The sequence below is a fragment of the Ovis canadensis genome, chromosome 3 (genome assembly GCF_042477335.2).
Source record: "Ovis canadensis isolate MfBH-ARS-UI-01 breed Bighorn chromosome 3, ARS-UI_OviCan_v2, whole genome shotgun sequence".
Taxonomy (NCBI): domain Eukaryota; kingdom Metazoa; phylum Chordata; class Mammalia; order Artiodactyla; family Bovidae; genus Ovis; species Ovis canadensis.
Window position 1 is genome coordinate 176,849,516 of NC_091247.1, and position 26,801 is coordinate 176,876,316.

Genomic DNA, 26,801 nt, shown 5'->3' on the forward strand with positions numbered 1-26,801 from the left:
CATCACCAGGAAGGAGGCTGAGGTGGGTTCACCTGCCCGGCACAGGTCAGGTCAGCCCGACACTATTCCCCCTTCCTTGAATCCTTTTTCTTCTTTCTGAGAATTTCCATCTGCTGTGGCCTGAAGAGGATTCTCTTATTCCTCTTTTGACCTCACAAATCACCCTCTTACTTCCGGACTGTCCCATGAAGGAGGCTGTGTGCTCGCCTGCCTTGGGAAGAACTGCCAGCAATTCAAAGAAGAAACATAAATGGGAGAGGATGGCCTGGCGCACAAGCCAGGCAGCATCGCCAGAACTGGGGGAGGCCTGCAGATAAAGACACTGTGGTCTCTTTTAGAAAGATTAAAAGAAAGAAAATTGGAGACCCATAAAAAATTAGTATCAGATGCAGATTCTGGGTGTTTTTTTGGGGGGTTTAAAATAGTTTGACTTGTAGACCTCAGGCTAAAACTGAAAAGCTCTATTTACTGAACTCCGCGAACAAAGAATATTGGTAATATGTTTAGAAGATAGATTTCAAAAAGGCAGTTATGACTGCTGCCTGAATATTAAGAAATATTTGACATATGAGCTATAAGCCAATAGGAGAAATAAACATTTTCTTGTTATGAATTTATATCATTTTCTTTAAAAAAAAATTAGATGCCAAGAAATTGATATCCACATAAAATTGATAAAACTTACCTGTTCAGCAAAAAATGAGAATACAGTAAACATAATCAATGTTGCTAGCACACAGTGAGTCCAGAACTTCAACTTGTCTCGATACGCCCGCCTATTCAGAGAAAAAAGAAAGCAAATATGTAGTTCTGTGTAGGGTTTTACTATCATTAACTAGTAAAACTAACTATGTAGTATTTACTAGTTTAGCAAACTATACTAGCTTAACAAAAACAATGTTGTGGAACACAAAAACAATGTCTGAAGGCAATTCTAAGACGTTAACATAATTATACATTTCCCATGTGAGTTCAGATTTTTCATTGTTATAGTAAATATTTGAATCAGTAATAGTTCCGGCCAGCTTGGCAAGGCTGGTCACCACCACACAGTGGCTTGAGCACCTAGCCTCCGCCCTCAACACTGCTGGACTGTTAAAATGCCTCTAACAGAGCTCAAGTGAAGCCCTTGCACTTCAGCTCTTAGTGGAAGCATCACCTGGCAGCTGCAAGCAGAACTGGGGGCCATGTCTCAAGTCTCATAGGAATTGAGCTTAGAACTGCTCTTTCTTGACCCTAAAAGAAGTTTTTGGAGCTAAGATCTTCACGTCTGCTATTCAAACTGATGGTAGAGTGTGTGCAACTTGACTGTCATATTGAATTAGGGCTTCCCTGGTGGTTCAGTCGGTAAATAATCTGCCTGCAGTGCGGAAGACCTGGGTTCAATCCCTGGGTTGGGAAGATCCCCTGGAGGAGGGCATGGCAACCCACTCCAGTATTCTTACCTGGAGAATCCCCATGGACAGAGGGGCCTGGTGGGCTGCAGTCCATGGGGTCACAAAGAATCAGACCCGACTGAGCGACTAAGCACAGCACATTTATTCATGCAGTCACCCAGTAAACACTTCCTGTGGATAGACAAGTGATGAGGAGAGGTCCCTGCTCTAAAGCACGTGTGAACCTGGGGAGGTGCTGATGTGCAGATAACCAGCCACCACACAAGGCGGACAGAAATACCTATTATCAAAAGCAGTCTTGCAGAGAAACAGTGAAATGAGGAGTGCATCAAACAGATGGTGACGCTTCATTTCAGCCTTGAAGTGGGGCAGGAAAGCCTGTGGCTGAGAAAGCGGAGGAGCATGAGCAGAATGGCAACCCAGGCCCTGCAGAGCCGAGTCCAGTCTGGCCTGGCGGACACAGCGATGCGCAGCCAAGAAACAGCAGGTGGGTGTGGAGCGCAGTTGTTCTGGAAAACCACACACTGTGGGTTGGACACAATGCTCTAATGGGAAGCGGGATGATATATAGCGTATGTGTGTGTGCACACATGTCACAGTCGGGGTGGCTGTTTGAAGGTCACAAGCAGGTGACCAGAGGCAGGCAGTCCAGTTAGTCCAGGCAAAGGAAAGAATGAGGGCTGGATGAGGGCAGCGAGGATGGAAGGAAACAAGCAACATAAGAGAGGATGGAATGAGGACGGAATCAGACTTAGTGAGAGGATAGTAAGGAAAAAGGTAGGGTGGGGTTGGGGGGGTGTGGGACATGGGGAAGTATGGCAGGTTTCTCGTCTGTAATTTGGAAATAATAATTTTTTATGAAGATTAAATAAATGCTTAACATAAGGCTTATAAGATATGCTAACAGCCTCTGCTGAGAAAGGGGAGAATTCCAGAGTCATTCACAGCTGTCTGGTAGGGGGTGTCTCCAACCCAAGCCACATATTCAAAATGGTACCCTCCCCTGTACTGCTCTTCCTCCTGTGTTTCCTACTTTAAGAGGATCAATAACCAGCTCAGAGAGAAAATCACTCACTTCTATTCCTGTAACTCTCATCTCATCTGTGGCAGTCAGAGTAGCACTTTTCATTGTACAGAGTAAATATACTGCCCAGCACAGTGTTGGCTGTACAGCAGGTACTCAGGAAACAGGGAAGCCACTCTGATGGCAATGATGACGAATAAGGCTCAGCAGATGTACTGGGCCAGTTAGATCAATAAAAACTATACATGTCTTTTTACAAAGAAATTAGAGAAAATAACTTCATCACTCTAAAAAAGAAAAACATACGTGTATATGAAACACGGACACTTACCATTCCTGCAGCTCATGCATATGAAGGAAACGGTTTCGATACTCCCTTGGCAGCTCAAACTGGGATGGGATGGGGAACATGGATTCGTAGAAGTCCCTGAGAACAGCCTTCACTGTCTGGGCATCTTTATGGTTGTGGTCAATGTTGTCATTCAGACAGACAAACTTCCTGGAGACAACAGAGACCCAGGGTTGTTATTGGTTCTTATGAGGATGATCCTTACCTAACAAAACAAGAAGTGTGGATTTGGAATATGTTTTAAATGGACTTATGTCCCAAGTTGTGGCATTTACTGATTATGATTCTCTGGGGGAATAACAGTCTGTAAAATTTCTCCTTAGATATTTCTCTCCTGTAAAACCAGAAGAACTAGGGATGAGAGATAATTTTGAATATGCCTTCTAGCTATAGGAGTACATTATTTTAATTGCTGTTTGGGGTTGGCACATGCCCAGTTTAGTGTTAACTGACTGAAGCATTCTGTTAACATCCAGGGAAAAAACTAGTAAGTGCCTACAACTGAGTTCTCTGAACTGACAGAGTTACATTACTAAGAACCGTCATGTAGGTAGCTGAGATAGAGATGGTTCCTTATAGCTACAGATTTTATGAGGTTGATGACTTCTTAATATTGACACGTCTCCAACTAGGCTGTATGATGAGTTCCAGCAAAAAGTAGATTACAGTGGTGCTTCCCAACTTGTTTCAAGTTCCTTCAAGGCAAAAGTCAATAAGTTGAGCCAGTAATAAGTACCGGCCCATTAAAATAGTCGGTAGAGATAGCACCACTTTTGAATTATGTTTAAATTTTGTTTTTACAATTTGATCAAGTATAATAAAGTCCTCAGATCCTGCCACCAACAGGAAATACAAAAGACACAGGAACACATTAGATAACGGGGAGATAATCAGAAATGTCCAAGGTTCAGGAAATCTACAGAATATGTAATCTGATTTCCTCATGTGTGTGCATTTTAAGTTGCTTCAGTTGTGTTGGACTTTGTGACCCCATGGACTGCAGCCTGCCAGACTCTTTTGTCCATGGGATTCTCCAGGCAAGAATATTAGAGTGGGTTGCCATGCCTTCCTCCAGGGGATCTTCCTGGCCCAGGGATCAAACCCATGTCTCTTACGTTTCCTGCACTGGCAGACAGCTCTATACCAATGCACATGCAAAAATGTATATGGATTAAAGAAAAAGAGAGAGAGAGAGAGATGGGGGAACCTATAGACATAATTGTAATGAATGTACTTGATACCATTTCAAGCCAACAAAGTTAAAAACATAAATGCTTATAAAAGACAATGGGGGAAAAATGTGTACAAAGGCCAGATAGGTTATCATGTTAAGGAATAAATAATGGTATTATGGTTATTTTCAAAAAATCCTTTAGAGATATATACTGAAAATTTTACAAAAAAAAAAAAAAGGATACAGTGACTGAAATTTACTTTAAAATAACCGGGAAGTAGTAGTGAAGGAGTGGGTGTGTTCAGATGAAACAAGATCAACTAGTTGCTTCTTACTGAAGATGAGTGATGAGTAAGTGAAAGTTCATGGCCCTATCTCTTCTTTAAACTTGGGGAATGCTTTCGATTAAAGGATATTAAAGAGTTATGTCCATCAGATACAGTGCAGGAGCCCTGACTGTTTCCTAAACTAAAAACAAAGAACAGCTAAAAAGGGCCTTTGGAGGCAACTCGGGAAATTTGAGTATAGACCATCTGTTTGATGGTATTATTTAGTTGGTGTTGAGGTTTTTGGATATGTGTGAACAGTCCTACGGTATAAACAAGAATGACTTTGTTTAGAAGACCTATGCTATGATAATGAGGGTAAATTAGCGTGTCGTTGTCTGCAACTAATTTTCAAATGGTCCAGCAAACAAAAGAAAAACCAAACCTATGTGTGTGTTAGTCTGTATAGAGAGACGAAGTGAGAGATCAGAGAAAACAAAACACTAAAAATTTAAGAGTCTGAGTTTATTGTACTATTGTTTTCAGTCTTTCTGTATCTTCAAAATTTTTCCAACAGTTGGGAAAATGTAAAGAAGAAAAGTATGGGTGTGAGACAAAGAGAATGTGTGGCTATAGACCAAAGCAGACCATGTGGGGCACCCAGCACACACTCCCTTCTGTTTCCCAAGAGAGCTTGCACTTTGCTCAGTATTTCTCCCCGTGAACTGACTCAAAGGGAGGCAACCTCACCTGACCCAGAGTCAGCTTCTGACTAGTGTGAGTCCCCTCTTCACAGACACTGGTGTGGAAATGGGGGGGGGGAGGGGAGGGACAACACATGATACACAGGGAGGGACAGAACACGGCTGTGTCTGCAGGGACGTAAGAACTGTGGCGCAGGCCTGCCTCCACCCTGGATGAGCGACGTAAGGAGGGCAGCAGAGCCCAGGTACGACTGCCCATCCCAGATTCCCTGTTAATGTGATAAACCTGTCCTTAACACCAGTCAGTCAAAAGGCAAGTTTTCCACTCCTGACTTTAAAGTGAGCCTCAGAAAAGTAAAACAGACGAGCTAAAAATGGTAAAATCTGTTCAGGTCCATGGGAGGGATCTGAGCCTAGTAGACAATGCTGGAAAAGCCTGTCTTGACTTGGATCTTCTTAGCAAAACCCGAATCCTTTAAGTTACATGAAGATGTCTGTGAATTTTCTCACCCAGTGACTTTTAAACTAGCACAAGACATGAAAGTGTTTTCTAACACTAAGTTCTCACTTGGTTTTACTACAGATAACCTATGACTGAGTGAGCACATTAACAGGATGGGGGAAGCAAAAAGCAAGTATCAAAACTGGCTCTTAGTTTTTACAAAATGAGAGCAGGGTATTCTGAACAGAGGGAAGAGCATATACAAAAAGCTGCAAACTGGGTGGTTCTTAATTATCATGACTTATTGTTTTCTGAGCTTGTGGGAAATGTTATTTTGTAGGAAATAAAATATTTTATGAATATACTATGTAAGTGTTAAACATTTTCATTTTTCTTAAAATTCTACACCTCCTCCCCACCCCACCCAAAAGAAACGAGAATGAAGTTTTAAGGAAAAATTCCCTGGCTTTAAAATGCCTGGAAATTTTACACTTCTGATCATGTATAATTAAAATTGTAATGTAAATGAGGTGCAACTGAAAACTTCCAAAAGCATTTAAAAGACTCAGATGAAAACATTCAACTTCACGTACCAATGGTCTTTTCTCAAGAAACTACTTCTATTTCCCATTGAAATTCAAAACTCAAAATGCAGACTTTAACCAATTTTATCAAACTAGGGCAATTGTTGGAGGTGAGGGTGGAAATTTTCAGGGCTATGTAAAGCTGAACACTTCATTCATTCCCCAAAGAATGACTGTAGTTTGCTGGATTAATTTTCACAACTATGGTAGCATTCCTTTTTCCTCAGAAGCTAATTTGAACTTTCCTTTGAATTGCAAAGACAGGTCTAATCACAACAATTTCTCCGGAAGCCCCTATTTCTAAAAATAGAAATCTATTTTCTGTAACAGAAATATTTCTTTTTAACTATAAAAGAAATAGAAATTTCTAAGAGTCCCAGTCATGTTGCCTCACCTCCCGCACAACACAGTTATCCTTCAGCCTCGCTGAACAGTCATGTTACTGGACTCAGAGATATCCATGCCAATCCCTGTGCATGGGGGTGCCGATCTCAACTCACAACTCCTATCTCTTAATTCAAACATTACCCCCACCATTAGAGGTTTCCATCTGCTCCAAAGAAAACTAAGGCACTCCTTTCTCTCTAGTACTACTGACTCTTTTTGTTCATGTTTACTTGCATGATTAAAGATATTTTCAAAGTTATGGAAATTCTCTCCATTCTATTCAATTGTGCTGTGAACCTAAAATGTTCTAAATTCAAAACAAAACAGTACCTGGGGTTTTTTCTTATATCATCCAACTGGCCAACTACATGAGAAACATTGGTACGAATCATCTTAAAAGCAATTTCTTCTTCTCCCATGATTTCAAACCTAATTATCAAAACATAATGAGTGTAAATATGTAAACAAAATTTCAGTAAGAAAGTTTTATAAAACTTTAAAGAACCAACATTCTCAGGATGACTTAATCTTTCCATATGACTAAGGAGAACAATCACATATAAATTTTAAAGGATGTTTAATAGATAAACTATAGTAAAATTATGAAAATACCACACTCATCATTATTCTTAAAGAGAAAATGTATACAGTACTTACCTGTATTTGTTTTTGTCCTTATATGCTTTGTGGATTTTATCAGTTACTGGTTTACAGTTGGTTACTAGACTTTTAGTGACTGGTGGCTGTGAGAAAACACAGACATTACATCAGGGCAAAGCCTGGGGTGAGGCAAGGGAAGCATTCATCTAAAGTGCAAGTTTTAAGGGGGCATGAAAAGATAAACCAAGATGAATCAGTGATCAAGATGAGTATTTTAATGCAATATTAAAAAAAAAATCAAATTGGCATACTATGGCCCACACACTAATTGTCTATTTTTTAAATAAAATTTTAATTTTTTCAGAAAGAAAATAAATTTCTAACAAACTGTAATGGACTGGTCTATAACGATACTCATAGGCTAAGCTATCATTCTTATAGTCTAATTAGAAAATACTTTATCCTGTGTGTAATCACAGGTAATTACAGAAATGAAGTCAACATCTGGCTAAGAGTTCATTCAAGTAATGTCACCTAATGCTGCCACTATTACTAGCGCTTGTACTCTAAACAGCTTATTTGCATGAGCCTCAAGACTGACTTGTAACTGTGAGCAAAGCAGCCCCTACCAAATTCTTAGCTTTCAAAGGATATTTGCTGATTGTAAACCTTATGCCAGATTATTTGGTAAAATAATAAAATACTCTGCTAATAAATGAAAATGTATGTATTTCTTTAAAAAAATTAAAAAACCCAACATGCTAAAATCCCTCAATAACCTTTCATCATGCCTATAAAAGGGAAGATGAATAACTGCATAGATCATCTTCCTTAAAAAAAATATGCTTCTGTAAGTTCTATATAAGTTCAGGGGATTGGCAATTGTACAGTCTTACTAGGAAGCCAAAGTTTTTAGAGAGGGAAAGAAAGAAAAGTGAAAAGACAAGTTTGGAGTGAGTGCCAAAGCAGGCTAGACCTGGGGTGACTTCAGTGGCCTCTAAGGCAACCTGTCAACACAATCTCAATGTGGTCCTGAGGACAGTGAAGACCAGAGAAGCCTGGTCCGGGGGAGAGGCTGAGGGGACATGGTTTAGGAGCCCAGCACACTTCCTCCTCTCATCAATGCTCTGGGATTGCCCACCAAGAAGATACCAGAAGGGACAAATCAGGACAGCCTGGAACTCACGGCTCACTGTCCCCTCCTGGGAAAAGGGTGTACCCAGATCTTTGAGAGAACTTCAGTTATCCTGACACACAATAAAGGGTGTTTTAAAACCAGGATACTGACATCCAGATGATTCAGAGTTGATTATATTAGCTTTGTTGGGGGTAATTCCAAATTTGGGGAAAACAGAAAAAAATTATCACAGTTTGAAGGAATGTCTTTTAGTCTACACAATCTAATTTCTTTTTTTTAACTGTGATTCTGTTCTCTCAGGAGGCAGGGAAAACACCTACAATGATTACAAATGTGCCTTTTTAATCTTTAAGAACACACTTGTAGAGAACTACTAACGTGTGTAACAGTCTGGGTTTTATAGAGCACTTTTCACTGTGTGGGCCTAACATACCAGAGAAGCTGCTGCGCCTCACGAGACAAGCTGCTGATCTGTTATCAGCCAGGCCTCCCGAGGGCCCACAACCAGAGCTAGTCTCAGACTCTGGCTGCTGATTCTTGCCTGTTGACCCCACTACAGCAAACTCCCTTAGGCTAACACCAGGTCTTATACCTTATCTCAGTTTCATTGATTTCACAGTTTAGAATATTTAGAGAGCTGGCTTTCGGTGACACATATCTATACACCAACCCGTGTCATATGCTGGACTGACCAACACATAACCAGCAATACGTATAGCTTGTCTGCATATTCCAACAGCTGTCAAGGTGCCCCTCACATGTCTCCTCATGGGTGGGCTTTCCCGGGCCCTGAGAACACGAGTGAGAAACACCATCCCTGCTGTGTGCAGTGAGTGCTAAACGAATGACTGCCTTCTTTCAGAAATCAGACTTGTAACTGATTACTAGAGTTACTTGTAACTGATTAGAAGAGTGATTACATTACTCTTCTCTACATTCATTTACAAACATCTTGTCTCCAGATAATTATAGGGCTTGAACATTCGCAAGGTGGTCAATTTTTAAAAACACATTTTGGACTTCCCTGGTGGTCCAGTGGTTAAGATTCTCATGCTCCCAACACAGGGGACACAGGTTCAATGCCTGGTTGGGGAACTAAGATCCTGCATGCTATGTGGCCAAATAAAATTTTTAAAATTAAATAATAATTACTTAGGTTTCCCTGGTGGCTCAGAGGTTAAAGCATCTGCCTCCAATGTGGGAGACCCGGGTTCGATCCCTGGGTCGGGAAGATCCCCTGGAGAAGGAAATGGCAACCCACTCCAGTATTCTTGCCTGGAGAATCCCATGGACTGAGGAGCCTGGTGGGCTGCAGTCCACGGGGTCACAAAAAGTCAGACACGACTGAGTGACTTTACTTACTTAGGTTTGAAAAAACATTTTGATTATGAAAGTTATCTATTCATTACAGAAAATATGAAAATACAATGGCACCCCACTCCAGTACTCTTGCCTGGAAAATCCCATGGATGGAGGAGCCTGGTGGGGTGCGGTCCATTGGGTTGCAAAGAGTCAGACATGACTGAGAGACTTCACTTTTACTTTTCACTTTCATGCACTGGAGAAGGAAATGGCAACTCACTCCAGTGTTCTTGCCTGGAGAATCCTAGGGACGGGGGAGCCTGGGGGGCTGCCATCTATTGGGTCACATAGAGTCCGGACATGACTGAAGTGACTCAGCAGCAGCAGTAGCAGTGTGAAAAAACATATTAAGAACTACCAGTAAAAAAAAAAAAAATAAGCCAGATACAAAAGACTATATGATTTTAAAAGAAAACTACCTACAATTTAACCCACCACCTATTTTGTAAACATTTTTTTCCGTGTGTGTGTGTGTATATATATATCTATATATCTATATATATCTATATATATATATATCTATATGTATGAGTAAAATTAACTGTGAGCACCACATAAATGGCTGTATCATATCCTTGTTCCATCAATTCTAAATGCACATTTTTTTTTTTTTTTTTACATTTTCATTTCTTTGAAACTGGGATGCATCTTACAATCAAAAAAGTCTTCCAACCATTTCAGCCAAGTGGCACTCTAATACATTTGTGTGCAGATCATCTACTGCCCCTACTGGTAAGATCCAGAAAGTTCCATCATCAAAGCAACTTAGCTTTGAGGGAAGATGGGGTTCAATTTGATGAGTAGGCCAGAATACTGGAGTAGGTAGCTTTTTTCTTCTCCAGGGGATCCTCCTGACCTAGGAATCAAACCGGGGTCTCCTGCATTGCAGGCAGACTCTTTACCAATTGAGCTATCAGGGAAGCCTGACTATTTCCTTGGTTAATGTTTAACAGGATTGCTCTCCTGAGTAATGAGTATACTCCAGGGTTACCTTCTGCCATCCTTAGTAAAAGGTTGTCTGTTTATAGAATATAAGCAACTAATCTCAATATTAGCTTAACATCCATTAGGGAGGAAAAAAAGATATTCCAAAGAAAAATATAAATTATTCTAGATTATTGGTGGTGCTACTGATTTCTACCAGAGACCTATAAACATAGAGCAAGTGTCTAGTTTTTGAAGTGCTGTACAGAAATGATAGTAACACCCAATAAGGATGGACTCTCTGTTTTACATAAATGAACCCACATCACTCACCAGATTCGGATCATAGTACGCTTCCTGAGTTGGCGGGATGTTGTTTAGCTGAGTGATATTAGCAGGAAGCATTTTCGAACAATTTATTAACATGTGTTCCAGACCTGTTAAATCCTAACAAAGCAAAAATAAAAGGATAAACCTTCTACATACAAGTAATGCTTGTGGTTTTAAAAATATGTTAAAGTCACCAAAGTGTAAGTGCTACCTTCAGAGTTTGACTGTGAGATTCTAAACAGAGGAGACTAAGACAATACAAACAACTCATCTTTGCCTCAAAGTGGAACCTACAGGACCGGAAGGCCCCACCGATACCAGGTGAGCCAGGGGATCACCAGATGGGTGTGCTACAGCTGGAATCCTCTTGGTGCCCATTATTCCTGAGGGTCCCACTCCTGGGACCAGAGGATGCCAAGGCAGAGGGGATTCTGCAGCACCACGGGTCTGGCTGAGGGCTCCACTCAGCCACATCTGAAGCCCCTGAATGAACCTATCACGAGAATCTTCTATGCAGTTATGGTCTGCCTCTTCTCCACACAATACCATAGCAATCCCTAACAAAAGTCTTAAAAAAAAGTCATCCTATGAAACACAAACTTCAAAACTGATTTTAATCCTGGCATTAAAAAGGGACTAGTTGTGAACACCCTCGTTTACTTGTACTTGCATTACACTGAAGTATGCAGGGCAAAGAGAAAGTATCAAACTTAAAAGTTTCATTTAAAATGTCACAAAATTTGGGGGTGGGGGGATAAAATTACAATACCTGCAAACTTAAAGGCAAGTCGTGAATTCTGGTGGCCAGCGTGCGGATTTCTCTGTCAGACAGGATACCAGATTGGTCTGTGTCAACTTCATCAAAAACTTGAGATATGTTCAGCGGCTGAACTGCACTCATGAGATAATAAAAATAAGAGAAGGCAAACTGCATGTCCTCGGAGTGGCGCACTTTGTGAAATGACGTCTTGTCAAATTCTTCAGGGAACCTGTCCAAATGTAACACACTGTGAGATCTGGATACTTACGATATGTATGGTACCCGACACTTGTGGCATCAGAATCTTCCTTCCCTCCTGCTGAGATAACACTTTCAACACACTAGTCATCACGTGTCAGAGCCATAGACGCAGCATGGCGAGGATGTGAACTTCAAGCTGCTCTGGCTCTGAGCACAAGCAGAAAATTCAGACATAAGCGAGACTTACATGTCTTGCAGTTCCTGCATCACGATTCGGTCGATCATGTGAGGCATGTGTGCAGGGACTTTCCGAGATGTGAATCCAAACTTGCTGTTTAGAATTTTGTTTACGTATCGGAGGGAATCGGCGAATGTGTCTTTTAGCTGCCTCCCGGTGTGCTTGCTGTCAGTAAAGTAGGCCAGTTGTGTCTTCAGTGACTCTTCTTCCTGAAAGGAGAATTCCACCCAGCACAGCGTTACATTTACTGCACAAGTGTCCTGTGTTAACAAGAGACGGGGGTACTACTTCAGGTAGCATGGCAATAACTAGTCACTGTCGCGTGGGGAAAATGAAATGAGCACTAAACAGGTCTCCTTCTGCATCCTAAGACCAGGGCTCACCTGGTCGAGTTCAGTGAAAATACTGCAGACAACAGTTGTTTACAGGGTTTTCTTCAGGGACTAGTAACTGACCGTGAGATTTCACAGCCCATTTCAATGCAACATTTAGAAAATCGATTTATAGTCCATTTGAGAGTGCTTTCAATATGAAGTTATTTCTACTGGTGAAATCAAAGCAGCAAGGACCTGAGTTTTGAAGACACAGGCTAGAATACAAAATTGGTTTCACCATATAAGTGTTACTATTATGAAATGTAAAGAGCCCTGTCAAAACCACTAAGAGGTGAAAATGAATGGGCAAAGAATATTGGCAAAGAACCTGAACACACTTTACAGAAGATGAAATATTTTTCCTTCTCAAACTGATGAAAATATAGATTGATATTTGCTGCTGTTGGTTAGTCTGTGGAAAAACAAGCAGGCTTGCACACTGCTTGTCAAAGGAGGAAGGGGTGCAACATAAAAGGACGTATTTTATACACATTAGACCCTTTAACCCAGCAATTCTACCTATAGAAATAAAGCTTCCCCAAGAGTAAGACATATGTACAAGAATATTTACTGCAACATTAGGTATCTGTAATTGCAAAACACTGGAACTACCACATCAAAGGTGATTGCAGAGCAATGTATGTATAACTTCACTACTCCAAAACAAACTATATAGTTTATATATCTATAGGAAAATAGTTGAAGAATACCCACCAAGCTACATATTCATAGTGACTGTCTCAAGGAGATTAAGGAAGGGAGGAGGAGGAGACTTTTTCCTTTTTTATTGCCTTTTTTTTTTTTTTTTTGCATTGCTTCAATTTTTACCACAAGTTTATAGTGTTGCAGTTCAGAAAAAAGGAGGGTGGTGGTGGTGAGGACTCAACCACTAGTAAATGCTACCGTGTCAGGGACAAAAAAACACCCTGGAGTCAATGAAAGGAATGAAACTGCATTCCCTTCACCACCCTCCTGCAGCCTGCTCAGGCTGTGCTCTATTCATGACCCAACCTAGACCACAAGGTTTTTACCTCGGTCTGTTGACTACTCCCCACTTTTCAAAGGTTCGACACCTCCATGGATCCTTATCACACGGCCGCAGTTCTGGCCTCCCAGCTTGCTCTTTGAGTCTCTAAAAGCACTGACCCTACTGACCATCCTGAGCTCCTGGATGTTAGCAGAGGGATGGCGCTCCTGAGATGCACAAAGGATCCCCGGGCACCGTGAAGGCTGTGGTCAAGGAGGGACAGCTCCAACTCTGAGGATCAGCTCACACTCCTCTGCTGTTGTGACACAGGGAAAGCTAATGAATTTGTCTGTGTCTCAGGCTTTCCGTTATTGGAAAAGTACGCGATCTGACTGCACAAGGTATGCAAAAGCGGTTTTTGAAATAACATGCCAAGTGAAGATAAGATACCATCACAGCTCTCTGCTAGAAACTCAGGGTATGCCCCTGGCTGATCTCTTACTCACTCACACAAAGGCTGCTTCTGAAACTGCAAAATGGGGAGAACAGCCGAGATCCTTACAAGGTACTTTTATTGTTAGAATTATTGGGAAGATTCCTGGAGGAGGAAATGGCAACCCACTCCAGTATTCTTGCCTGAGGAAAATTCTTGCCTGAGAAGCCCATGGACAGAGGAGTCTGGCTGGCTACTGTCCATGGGGTCACAAAGAGTTGGACACAACTGAAGCAACTTAGCCACGTGAGCTGAGTTCAGTGGCGGGCACAGGGAAGTTCTGAATAAACTGTAGCTATTACTTTATCACCACCACTAACAAGGTTACTTTTTTCCTGAGCATGGGAAGGAATAAGGGTGCATGAAACTTACATCAAGCAGATCTTGGAAATACTTTTTCTTCTCCCATGGCAAAAAGCCCAGGTAACTGTCTGTGTAGTGCTGCAGTTTTCTTCCAGGTACTACTTCATTGCCACCAGGGTAACTGTTGGCATTTCCCTCCGTTTTTCTCTCTTGTTCTTTCCCTGTGATTACCTTTTCCTGCGTGTCCTTGCTTTCCAGTGGGAAAGTCAGAGATGAGAGCTTTTCTCTTGACACATTTCTGTCCCCTGCTTTTGGAGTCACGGTTATTGCCCTAAGCCTTGCTCCCAGGGGTGGAATCTGCCTCTGGGAACGGTTGTTCACTGTCACTGCTGGAAAAGGCGACGACTCCTGGAGTCTTTCGGATGTTCCCAAGTTGCTTCTGTGAACCTGTTTTGCCAATGGGGCCTCCAAACCGCCATTTCTTTGCTCTGTCGTTAGAGGGTGATTTACTGTTAACTTTCCATTTTGTGGGTTCATCAGAAAGGACCTCAGCAAGGCTGACTTGGACAGGTTGTATCCTTTCATGGTGATGTCTCCACGTTCTAGTTGCAAATCCAAGTTATTAAGGCTCAACTGGGTCTCTTTTGGAAGGAGTGAAATATTGACCTGTGGAATTTCCACCTCCACTTGGAATCTTCTTGTTGTGTTCACATCATGTCTTTTGACCTTAGGGAAGCGTTTTTCTTCGGGGATATCCTCAAACAAGATTTCTGCCTCTGGATGAAGTGTTGTGGAGCTCATCAAACTATGGTAAGCCTTCTGGGTTGTAGAATTCCGTTTGGGCTCCTCCCTCGTGTCAACCTCTACTACTATCTGGATTTTGAACTCCTCATCATTTTTACCTTGAAGTGTGAGATTAAAATGTATTGTGGTCGCGTTCATTCCACTGTGCATTAGGAGGTGGATGGTCTTCCACTTATTGGCGATAGAAGCATGTCGGATAATTGGGTTGTCACTATATGCACCTTCGATCCCCTTTTTGGCTATTTCTGCAAAGCTGAAATAAGGCAGGCATTCACCTTTTGGAATAACATAGTGAGTCTGGTTTGGGAGAAGAGTTACTTTATACAATTCATGAAAATGATCTAGAGGAAAAAACACAAAATGACTTTAAAAAAAAACTACACATTTTCCCCCTTTTCGTTTAATTCTTAGGGTTTTAGTTTTCACTTTCTAAGAGTGACTTTAAAATAATCAGAAATTCTATTACAAAAGCTATTGGTCTAGGGCTCTTTTGTACTTTCTGAAGCTATCACTATCATTGACATGGAATGCTGGGGCTGGTTCACTACCAAGGTAAGACACAATTCTGGACAGCAAATTCCAATGGTCAACTTCTATAAAAAAAAAAAAACAACTTTCTGACCAAAAGGACCTTCATTAATAATCCAGCAACAAGATCCAATATTCTACCATGCTTATTTAATCAACCACTGGTCTCTTTTTATTGTTCCCCAATTAAACCTTCACTGTATATTTTCAACTAAGATAAATCTGCTTAGTTTAAGAAAAAAAGCAGACTAGAGCAATAACAGGAATAGATGCAGCTTCAGTGTCTGTGGCTTTCTAAAGATCTGTGTCCTTCTCTTGTAACTCACAATTCGTTTGGATTTCAGGCTGGGAAAGGGCTACCTAGAGAATAATTAAATAAGAAAAGTGATCCAAATCCCCTCTATTTATCAAGGATTGTTATCCCCTTACTCTAAATATGTTTTTATGGCAGTAAATATACCTTGCCCACAGTCGCCAGCATCGAACCCACAGGATAAGACATTGCAGGCTTGGTCACAGAACTTATCGGCCAACCAGGAGTTTGCACATCCTTGATTACAGTAAGAGACGCCAGTCATTCCAGCACCAAAATGCCAGGGCTGTCCGACTCCGATACTTCCGGTGCCCCCAGCTCCTGCAATATAGCGGCTGGCACCACTGTTACCTGGAGGAGGAGGAGGAGAGAATCCTGTGGTGCTTACAATCTCGGGGAAAAAAACAGCTCCTAGTTCTCAATCAAGACTGATGCATGAATTTCTACCAGGAAAGGTTCACCCCGTTCTTCAATAGAAGCTTTTATGTACCTTAAAAAGACAACCTGAAAAGGGGGCGTCACCTGACAGTGAACTGGATGTGTGATGACCAGGCCTTGGCACTTAGAGCTGTGCAACCTGCCAGCACAGGTGGACGTGCTCCCGAGGACACATGCAGATGTGTCCGGAGAAGCAGGTGATTCTGAGCCTGTGACTCTGTGAGGACTGACAAGAGCACGTCCCAATGCAGGCGCCAACCCCCTGCCCGAGTATTACCGCTCTACGGGAGGCCGGGCTCTCTCCGGGCTGCACAGGCCCTCCGGCACGGCTGCATTCTCTGCCTGCAGCAGAGTGTGCAGATCTGCCTGAAACACAAAGCCTTGTCTCTTCCAGCACTCTTCTCTTTTCCACTCCTGCTTCCTCACATGGACTAGGGAGATGACAGTATCTACACCTACTCTCTTTTCCTCTGGCGGCTGAGAAATTTAAGTGGATGATGGAGGATGCTTTCTAAGTTTAAATGCTTTATAAACTGAAAGGCAATAAATAAATGTAAAAACTTATTTCCTCGACAAGTCCAAATATAAGTGTACAAGACAGGAAGAAGAGGTGCTAAGGAGATGAGATCGTTTATTTCTTCCACATCTCTTTAGTCGTTCACTGACCTGGAGCAATCTGCTGACAGTCACTGGCCATGAACTCCTACAAAAACCAGTGAGAGTGAGTGATTCTTGCTCCTGTGCTCACATATTTAAGGGTAGGACTGATTTTCATATTTTTGAATAATAAAGGGCATTTGCAAGTGCAGGGTCAACATGGGAAAATGCCCCCCAACAATGAAAACATGAATAAACTAGGTCATGGGTCCAAGAATGATGACTAATGAAAAAAATTCCAACAGCATAAACAAGCTACACCTGAACACATCCTCACCAGAGCAGTCACCACCGTCCCAATCACAGGCCGAATTATTACAAGCCTTGTCACAATAGCCGTCTTTGATCCAGGATCCTGGGCAGCCCTCAGCACAGTTGGGCACAGGCCATGTCAAATACACCTAGGATAAAGCCAGAGAGAAAATAAAATGGTTTCTGACTTCTGACACTTATTATTCTTAAGCTAGGATTCCTTTAAAAGAAAAATAACACAAATGGAGCCTGTAGAAAGGGCCATCCTGTGGTGGCTTCTTGGTCCCGCCCAGCTGACAGGTCTCAGCAGGCACAATCACTCTTTTCTGTTACTGGAGGACAGCAGACAAGGACTCAGCTTACAGCTTTAGTCTCACAAATGGTCTTATAAATAATCTATTGGTAAATAAAGCAGCAACACACCAGACTTAAATCCAAGTACAAAAGCGTGCAGGTGGAAAGTGCGCAAGAAGTCACCGCTTTTCTGTGATGCTGTTGTCAACTCCTGAGTGGATTCATGTATCGTCTCATCACAAGGCTGAAAAGGGGGGCGGATGACCTCTCAATGTCCTCACCTCCACACGTGAGGTCGTTATGAATTAATCAGCAGAGCATCTTGAGCTGTGAACAACTCTGCTTTCAAAAACAACTGACAGGCTACACGCGTGGTGTGCGCTCAGCTGCTCAGTCGTATCAGACTCTCTGCAACCCCATGGACTGTAGCCCAACAGGCTCCTCTGCCCATGGAATTTTCCAGGCAAGAATACTGGAGTGGGTTGCCGTTTCCTACCCCAGGGGGTCTTCCCAAGCCAGGGATCAAACTCTCATCTCTTGTGTCTCCTGCATTGGCAGGCAGGTTTTTTTTTAACCACTGTGTCACTTGGGAAGCCCTGATCTGCTATATGGTTGCTTCCTAACATTTTTGAAAACTTTTAAAATCTCTGTATCTTTGCACGGTCCAGCTACTTGGAAGGGCTTTCTTCATCTGGTTAACTCTTACTTGCTCTTCCAAGCTCATCTCACTCCCAGGATGACAATGCCTACACAGCTGACACCTAGAACATCTGTGCTCAGGACCAGTTTTTCCATCCTGCCCCTCAAAGCCAGAGTGACACCGGCTGCCTTGTGACACTTCATCCATGTCTTTAAAGCACTGCTGCTGCTGCTAAGTTGCTTCAGTCGTGTCTGACTCTGTGCAACCCCATAGATGGCAGCCCACCAGGCTCCCCCGTCCCTGGGATTCTCCAGGCAAGAACACTGGAGTGGGTTGCCATTTCCTTCTCCAATGCATGAAAGTGAAAAATGAAAGTGAAGTCGCTCAGTCATGTCCGACTCTTAGCGACCCCATGGACTGCAGCCTACCAGGCTCCTCCGTCCATGGGATTTTCCAGGCAAGAGTACTGGAGTGGGGTGCCATTGCCTTCTCCCTTTAAAGCACTATGTTGAGCTAAATTTGTCTTGGGTGTTTTGCTGACGTGGTGAGCACAACAGTTTCCCAGTGATTTTGCTTTTCCCGCGTTGCAGTAGCAGAAAACACACAGGGTGGGTTTGGGTGTTAAGAACATAAGGAAGCCAAGTTCCTGCCACAGGAACTTTTCTTACTCCCTGATCGTTACCTCTCCTGAGCTCAGCACTCAGAACTGCTCATTTGGACAAATTTGAATATGATATATACACCGATTTCCCTATGTCCCATCTACAACTTCTAAGTGACTCTGAGAGGTTAACAGGCAGGAAGGCCAGGGGTCTCCAAACGGAGGAAATAGCCTGCAAGTGTCAGACATTTTTATCTCTCTTAAGCGGCAGGAGGAAACAAACTAGCGATATTTTTTCCTCCTCTATACAAATTTAAAAGGAGGTTTCTCTTAAAATTCTGTGTTGCCGTAACACCTGGTTTCACCTGAAGTTAACTATTCTCAAACCTAGAGATAACCAATGCCTTTTTCTTATGGAAATGTTTATCTTAAGCTATGCTAATGTGCTATGCATTTACCCCAAACTCTGTCTTCCAGTCGGTTCCTCCGCCTTTTGGCTCAGAACCTACTTGACAAACCAGTATGTTATACTCAGATATTGTTCCTCTAATCTATGTAAATGAAACTATTTGTGTGGTGATCTGCCCTTCTTCAAGATTCAAATTAATCATTTTATGGCCCAGGATAAACCATCTGGTGCCAAGATTATCCCAAAATGCATCTTACAGGTGAGGGGCCTGGTGCCATTCTGAATTTTAAGACATTCCTTTCTTTCATTAACAGGCTTCTAGTGACTATACAACATCCAGCTGAAGACTAGCAGGGGGGCACTCTTTCTGCCCCCTTCTGATGCCTACGTCAGAAGCTTTCTCTATCTCCTTTATACTTTAATAAAACTTTATTACACAAAAGCTCTGAGTGATCAAGCCTCGTCTCTGGCCCCGGATTGAATTCTTCTCCTCTGGGGCCAAGAATCCCGGCGTCGTGATTCAACAACAGCCTCTCCACTCCTAGACCAGGCACCTCTTAGCTACTCACCTTCTGACCTTTGGAATGACTGTAGAAATCATCTGGCCAGACATCCTTCCCGAACATGACATCATCATTCAGGTAAATGAACTTCTGGGATAGCCCTTCGATGCGATGGATGTGACTTTCAATAGCAGGTGAACTGAAGGTGGGTAAGTGGCTCAGATTTCGAAAAACATCCTTTTAACAGACACAAAACAAGACAGAAGAAGGGGAATGAGAAGGGAGTTTTATTTTGTTTTTGGAGAGAAATTAGGGAGGGAGGTGAATGGAAGGATTAAAGGAAGGTGGAAGTGGAGGAGAGGAGAGTCGGGGGATGAAATGAGGGACCAGAAAAAGGAAAGGAGAAGATGGAACAGGAAACTGCAGCCTTGTGACCCATGGCAAGTCTCTACCTGGTGTGTGACTATTGTCACTCGGGGATTATCGAGGTTCAGCCAGGATGGAATCTGCCCGTTGGTGACAATGAAAATGTTCCGAACCCACGGCGCGTGCCTCTCAATAGATCGCAGCGAGTACCTCAGCTCTTCATTATCTTCAAAACGGCTGGCAGAAACATCTTCATCTTGCTTAGACTGAGGAAAGCATGGGGCACAGAAAAATATAAAATATCCCTAAGTCACACTGCCCTTCCTGACTGTCCCTTCTGTGCTCAGGGAACTCCAGCAAACTTTCAAAGACTGCACCCAGCTTTTAAACTTAAAAAAAAAAAAAAAAGGAAAACACTCAGCATATTTAAAACAACAACACAAAAACAGCATTTCTTTCACACACCTTTTTAAAGAAAAGGTCCTTGGCTCTGAATGTGGGTCATTTCAATTAGTATTAACCAATGGCAGTGACTGGGAATCAAGTCACTCCTCTGCAAGTCCTCCTCCTTCTAACAGGTGCGTGTGTGCTCACTCATGTCCAGCTCTCCGTAACCCCATGGACTGTAGCCCACCAGGCTGCTCTGTCCATGGAATTCTCCAGGTAAGAATACTGGAGTGGGTTGTTCATTTCCTCCTCCAGGGGATCTTCCCAACTCAGGGATCGAACCCACATCTCCTGCATTGGCAGGCGGATTCTTTACCATGAGCCACCTGGGAAGCCCTCTTCTAATACCATGACTTAGAAATCTTTAATAATCAAAACCCTCAGTTTGGGTTCTAAAAGAATCTCTGCCTTCCTTACCTGGCTGATGGCACTCAGATCCCATAATAAATATGCAGGACTTATGGTCAGTTCCTTTCCATTGATGGTCATATTCTTCTTCGTCTGCTTATTCAGTTCTTGGAAATCTTTGGGATTATTCAACTTTAGAAGTGCTACACTGGCCTCTGAATACAACTGCAACTATAAAATAGGAGAGTTACATGTGGGAAAACTGAACAACAAAGAAGACATCTTTAAATTCCCAGTTGATCCTTGATCTTAAATGTAAATAACATGTTATATATACTACATATTGTGTACAACTATACTATGTGCTATTTATTGTACCCATTAAATATATATCGCTGCCTTTACTAAGTCGCTTCAGTCGTCTCCGACTCTGTGCGACCCCATAAACGGCAGCCCACCAGGCTCCACCGTCCCTGGGATTCTCCAGGCAAGAACACTGGAGTGGGTTGCCATTTCCTTCTCCAATGCATGAAAGCGAAAAGTGAAAGGGAATTTGCTCAGTTGTGTCTGAAGTTGCTCAGTGGTGTCCAACTCTTCGAGACCCCGTGGACTGCAGCCTACCAGGCTCCTCCATCCATGGGGTTTTCCAGGCAAGAGTCCTGGAGTGGGTCGCCAGTGCCGTCTCCGTAAATATATATTACATATATGTAAAAGATTAAAAGTTTCATATACATACCAGAAACAGCAAGCCAGTATCGTGGAAAGAAAACCTACACGGGCCAGACACATTTCCCAAATGAATGCAACAGACCAGCTATTTAGAAACAAGAGAGAGCTGGGGGCTGTGACAAATGGGACATCTCAGGCCCCATCTGAAAATGCAACCATTAGTCAACAGGGACAAAGGCAGCCGGATCTCTGGAGAGGCCGGAATCCCTAGTACCACATGAAACCTCCCAGTTTTCAATGGTGGCTCATAGAGTTTGGAGTGTCATGCATACGAACAAAACACACCTGTCACCAGGCTGTGGCCTCTGGTCTAGAATGCCGCCCATCTGCCTACCCTGGGGACAGTCCCGCCAGGCGACGGCGCGGAAACTGTGTCGGCAGGTGTCTCGCGGCGCTCGGGCCCACACCTAGTCCTGGCAGGGCTTCCTGAAGTGCTTGCACAGGAAAACCACCTTGAGGGGCAGTGTTTTCAAAGCAACCATAAGTCCAAGAGGGAACATCACACACATCAACACATTTTACAAGCACGCTTCCCTACCTAGTCCAGAGTCCACACCACCCTTGATAAGTTTTTGTTGTTGTTGCTTTAATTCTGTATCATACAATTTCCTGTGAAGAGAGGCTTTCAGAACTGAAAAAGCAGGGAGAGGGTTGAAAACCACTCATCTAGGACAGCAACACCCTACTGGTGAACTGGCTTTCCTAATAGGGTCAATTTCTTTCTTAATTTTTAGCCTTCTTAATTTATGAAAGCAAGGGACTTCACTGGTGGTCCAGTGGCTAAGACTCTACGCTCCCAATGCAGGGGCCCAGGTTGGATCCCTGGTCAAGGAACTAGATCTCAGGTGCCACAACTAAGGTGCAGCCAAATTTTAAAAATAAATAAAAAACAAAACAGAAAAAGCTTTTGCATATGCTACATGACTATATTTAGGTCCTTCTGCAAAGTTTTCTGAGTTTATGTAGGCCAAAAGTAGAGGTCAGAGTCAGAACTGCATTTATATCTCTTCCCCTTTGTATTATGTAGGCACTAACTCTCACTGCAAATTGTGTGTGGGTGTGTGTGTGTTTGTGTGCGTGCTGCCCTCTTTACTGATCAATTTCTCTTACCTAACAGTATCTGGTATACACAAAGCACTCACCGCAGACCTGTTTCTACCACTGTCACTGTTCTGCCTCACTCTGTAGGAGAGGATGGGAGGCAGGCCACGCAGGGCAAGCGTCCTCTGTCTGTTCCAAGTACCTAACAGTCTCCCTGTCCTCCCCCAGACTCCTCTCCCACAGAGATACTAACAGAACCTGGAGGGTTCTGGAGTGCAAAAATCACTATTCTAGGATATATAGATATCATACTTTAATATCCTAATTTAATTTTAAATTTATTGGGAAAGTGAAAGTCGCTCAGTTCTGTCCAACTCCTTGTGACCCCATGGACTATATATAGTCCATGGAATTCTCCAGGTCAGAATACTGGTGTGGGTAGCCTTTCCCTTCTCCAGGGGATCTTCCCAACCCAGGGATCGAACCCAGGTCTCCTGCATTGCAGGTGGATTCTTTATCAGCTGAGCCACAAGGGAAGCCTAATTATGAAAGTGAAAGTACCTTTTATTAATCTCTTCTACTCAAGCTGCTTTTATTCTAGAAAACTACTTTGAAGTTTCACAGGGATTTGTCTAAGAGATGGAAAATTGGAAAAGAGATGAAAACTAAAGAGCTTAAAGGAACGTTTGTATGTACGAAAAAAATTTTCTGTCAACTGTCTTGAGTGGCGGAAAGGATCCTGTGTTAGCCGCTAGATGGCACCCTAATCCCAGACGCCTTAATTACTCTTCAGGGAAGAGACAGGAGGTGGTTAGGAAACCGCAGTGTGGTGAGTGCCTCAGGCTGGAGTTCTTAGCTTGGGAATCTGTGGGTCAACTGGTTCCATATATAACTTCTTACTTGAAATTACAAGTCAGTCTTAATTCTTTAAATTACAAGACAGAACAGGTTCTACACCCACCCCCTGCAGACCCATAGCCAGACATGTAACATGACTGAGAAATGAAGTTTTGCTATTTTTTAAGCCACTGGGACTTTAGGATGTTTGTTACAATAACATTATCTAGAATGATGTGACCGATACACCTTTAGATGGTAGTGTGAGGTTAGGGAAAAAAATGTGCCAGCTAATGCAACTGAAAAACAAATTAGCTCTTTTTAGTAATTTCAGAACTCAAGCAACTAGGTCTTAATATGTCCTGGTGGTTTTCTAAAACTTGTATCAGTTTCAGAGGTGCCTATGTTTAATCTACCAAAATGCTCACATGAGGAACAGAACCAAAATAAAGGGTGCCTGAAAATGGTTTTGTTTGCAAAACAAACAAAATTGTGTATGCGTTAAAAGGTACACAAGATGGCTTCAGGGAAATCACTGGAAAAGGGGCATTAGTACAAATATTAATACAATTTACTATGACCTTGAACGTGTCATGCCTTGAACAGAGGTTTGAGGGGTCAGAGTCCAAGTCAGACAGAATGCTGTTCCCACCCTGCCCACACTGTCCTTCCGCAGAAACAAATTATCAATAACTGATCAGCCTTCGAGGATCCCATGTAGCCTCCTTCCTTTTGGAAACTTGTCACTGATCCATGCAGATCTTTCTTTCTTGTCTCTAAAATGCCAGCTCATCCTTGATAGCTAACCTCATACTATTCTGTTTTGCTACTTGACCACTACATATACATATATATTGCCTTCAAAACAGCCTGAGGACAAGTGCATGTCCTCCATTTCTGCACACCCACTCAGCAACCAGCATCACTTAATTCAACCAAATGTGAGAATGCGCTTGACAGCTTGGGGAAGATCTTCTGCCTGTTCTAACATATGTTGAAGTGAACAAAAACAAAACCAAAAAAAACAAGTGAAAAATTCACCATGAATGAAAACATCCAAAAAGAAAATGATTTAGAGGAAGCTGAAAATAAAGACCATGGATATATGCTGCTGCTGCTGCTAAGTCGCTTCAGTCGTGGCTGACTCTGTGCGACCCCATAGACGGCAGCCCACCAGGCTCCCCCGTCCCTGGGATTCTCCAGGCAAGAACACTGGAGTGGGTTGCCATTTCCTTCTCAAACGCATGAAAGTGAACAGTGAAAGTGAAGTTGCTCAGTCATGTCCGACTCTTAGTGACCCCATGGACTGCAGCCTTTAAAAAGACCATAACCTGATTTCTCAAAAGTTGAATTCTGTGTCCATCACATTAAAAAAAAAAAAATTCTACAGCAAATTAGAGGGTAATTAATCAGATCACAAAAGGACTCACATCTCAAGATATTGGGTAAAAAGTTCATTTGGATTTTTCTGTTAAGATGATAGGATTCTTCAGGCAAGAATACTGGAATGGGTAGCCATTCCCTTCTCCTGGGGATCTTACCCACCCAGGAGTCAAACCTGGGTCTCCCTCACTGCAGGCAGAAAGATTCTTTACCATCTGAGCCCACCAGGGAAGCCCTACGATATTATAGAGAAACCCAAACAAAATTTTTGGCCAACCCAGTATCTCAAACTAGAAAGTTTTCAATAGAGAAGACTGCTTGATTTGTAAGATTATAGTCTACAGAAGAGTCTTCATGAATTCGAATCTATCACTTTGCAAACAAAACCATTTTCAACTAACTCCCACTTCCCCTGATGGGGGTAAGAAGGGAATCTTACCTTGTTTTTCACTAAACAAGATGATGAAGGCCAAGTTGCTGGATGTATAAAATCATGACATCAATAAACTAAGACTCCTTTGAATAATGACTCCACTAAAACGGTTCCCTTTACATCCCAGGACACTGTATACGGCGGGTGTCAGAGTCTTGCTTCTTGCTCATTCTCTCAACAAGGCCCCCTAAATGCCAGGCCCAGAGATGATCACTAGGGTACAAGATGGGCAGGCAGTACCTGTCCTGACATGCTCGCAGCCCACCCAGGGTCTCTGGGACAGACCTGAGCCCTAGGTGGCTTTGGAGGTCACGAGCCTTAGCAAAAGCCACTTGGAGGGTCCTGGGAAGGCACAGTGGTTCAGCCGTTCAGGTCCTGAACAGGAACCAACGTTGCAGCCCTTCCTCCCACGTGCCACAGGGCACCTCCAGTGTATTACCCTAAACTGAGCTTTCAGTTTCCTTCCCCAAATCTTACTTCTCCCATAAAGCTCTGAGTGTGGTTAATGTCACTATATCCATCTCCACTGGTTCACATCCACTTCCCCTTTCATTTTTCCTGCCATGTCCTCCAGGAGCTAATAAGTCACCGGGTCAGGCTGAGGGTTTCTCAGATGGTTCTGGAACCATTCTCATCACTGGCACCACTGCCAAGGCCCTTGTGGAACCTGAATGTCTTGTTGGGCTGTGGCAGCAGTGGCTGGGCTGGTTTTACTCGGTTATCCTTGGCAGTCCCTGGCACATAGCAGGTGTTTAATCAATGCTAAACTGGGAACCCAGTGGTTGGAAACTTCATTCTCAGGGTGCCCGTAACAGAACCAGGAAGTAGGACCCAAGGAAAGACAGTGCCTTGGAGGACCAGGCTTGAATGCTGACACCACCATCTTTCTGTGCTTCCTCTTTCTCATTTTCTCTTGAGCCTCCAAAAATCAGAAGCCCTTATTCCTGAAGCCAATCACAGGTGCTGGCACTGTGACAATGAGCTGCAATAAATACTGTGAATACTTGGCTGGATCCCCCAGGAGGTGCCAGCCTCCACAACAACAGGTCTGGGGACTCCAGGTCAACCTCCAGCCAGGTGACTGGCGGAGGAGGGGGCGTCCCTGTGGACAGAGCCTGGGGTTCTACTGCCTAGTTCAAGTCCTGCTCCTCCCTGCCTCTCCTGGCACTCACCACTCCGCACTGCCCCAAACTAGCCTACCAAAGAGGTGACCACAACTTGGATCTTTTGGCAGGCCACGCCCACCCAGCAGCAGATTTGCTGGTCAAAAGTACAGACACTAAGTCTACACCTGTACAACTAACAGCTAGGAAGCCAAGAAGCCGAATAAATGCTGATCTATGGTTTTATCTGCCCAAATCCATACTAAAAATAATTCAGGGGAAGGAGGAATGTAATTATTTATTTTAAGAAAAAACTACAGATTAAGAAATAATTCAACCCTTATTGGGCTGGGCATTACCGTATTTCCAGGTACCAGAAAGAAAATTATGGGGGATAATATGAAGAAAAGACAGAAATGTCATTCATATTACCAAGGTATTTACAAAGGTAATACAAAGTATCTTAAAACAGTGAAAACACTTAAGGGGAAAGGAAAGAAAGGGAACTTGGACAGGCAGATAGAAAATACGGTCCAGACGTAAACTCAATAACCCCCTAGTCACAGCTCTCCCCGCCACTACCTCCACCTCCATCCCTTCACCTCCCCATTGTTAAATGACATCAACAGGAGACAGAGGGAAGACGCAAGAAGCTAAA

At 42.9% G+C, this 26,801-nt stretch overlaps 1 protein-coding gene and 1 long non-coding RNA gene across 3 annotated transcripts in view; one reads left to right on the top strand and one right to left on the bottom strand.

Moving 5' to 3' along the window:
• The window catches only part of GNPTAB (N-acetylglucosamine-1-phosphate transferase subunits alpha and beta), an 86,086-nt gene that overhangs the window by 4,312 nt on the left and 54,973 nt on the right, over positions 1 to 26,801 (bottom strand). The window contains exons 8-20 of the mRNA XM_069585154.1: positions 20,687 to 20,848; positions 19,909 to 20,088; positions 19,523 to 19,693; positions 17,035 to 17,158; positions 15,810 to 16,013; positions 14,087 to 15,162; positions 11,890 to 12,089; positions 11,451 to 11,670; positions 10,685 to 10,798; positions 6,985 to 7,070; positions 6,658 to 6,756; positions 2,753 to 2,920; positions 686 to 776 (exon numbers count right to left, since the gene is read on the bottom strand). Of these exons, the coding sequence (XP_069441255.1) occupies positions 686 to 776; positions 2,753 to 2,920; positions 6,658 to 6,756; positions 6,985 to 7,070; positions 10,685 to 10,798; positions 11,451 to 11,670; positions 11,890 to 12,089; positions 14,087 to 15,162; positions 15,810 to 16,013; positions 17,035 to 17,158; positions 19,523 to 19,693; positions 19,909 to 20,088; positions 20,687 to 20,848 (2,895 nt within the window). The remainder of the gene's footprint in view (positions 1 to 685; positions 777 to 2,752; positions 2,921 to 6,657; positions 6,757 to 6,984; positions 7,071 to 10,684; positions 10,799 to 11,450; positions 11,671 to 11,889; positions 12,090 to 14,086; positions 15,163 to 15,809; positions 16,014 to 17,034; positions 17,159 to 19,522; positions 19,694 to 19,908; positions 20,089 to 20,686; positions 20,849 to 26,801) is intronic.
• LOC138437598 (uncharacterized) lies at positions 170 to 19,395 on the top strand. 2 transcript variants are annotated; one of them, XR_011256035.1, is made up of 3 exons: positions 170 to 1,884; positions 14,749 to 14,827; positions 19,268 to 19,395. It is a non-coding gene; the product is annotated as an uncharacterized lncRNA (long non-coding RNA). The 2 variants fall into 2 exon arrangements; XR_011256034.1 differs by lacking the exon at positions 170 to 1,884 and having other exon boundaries at positions 14,740 to 14,827.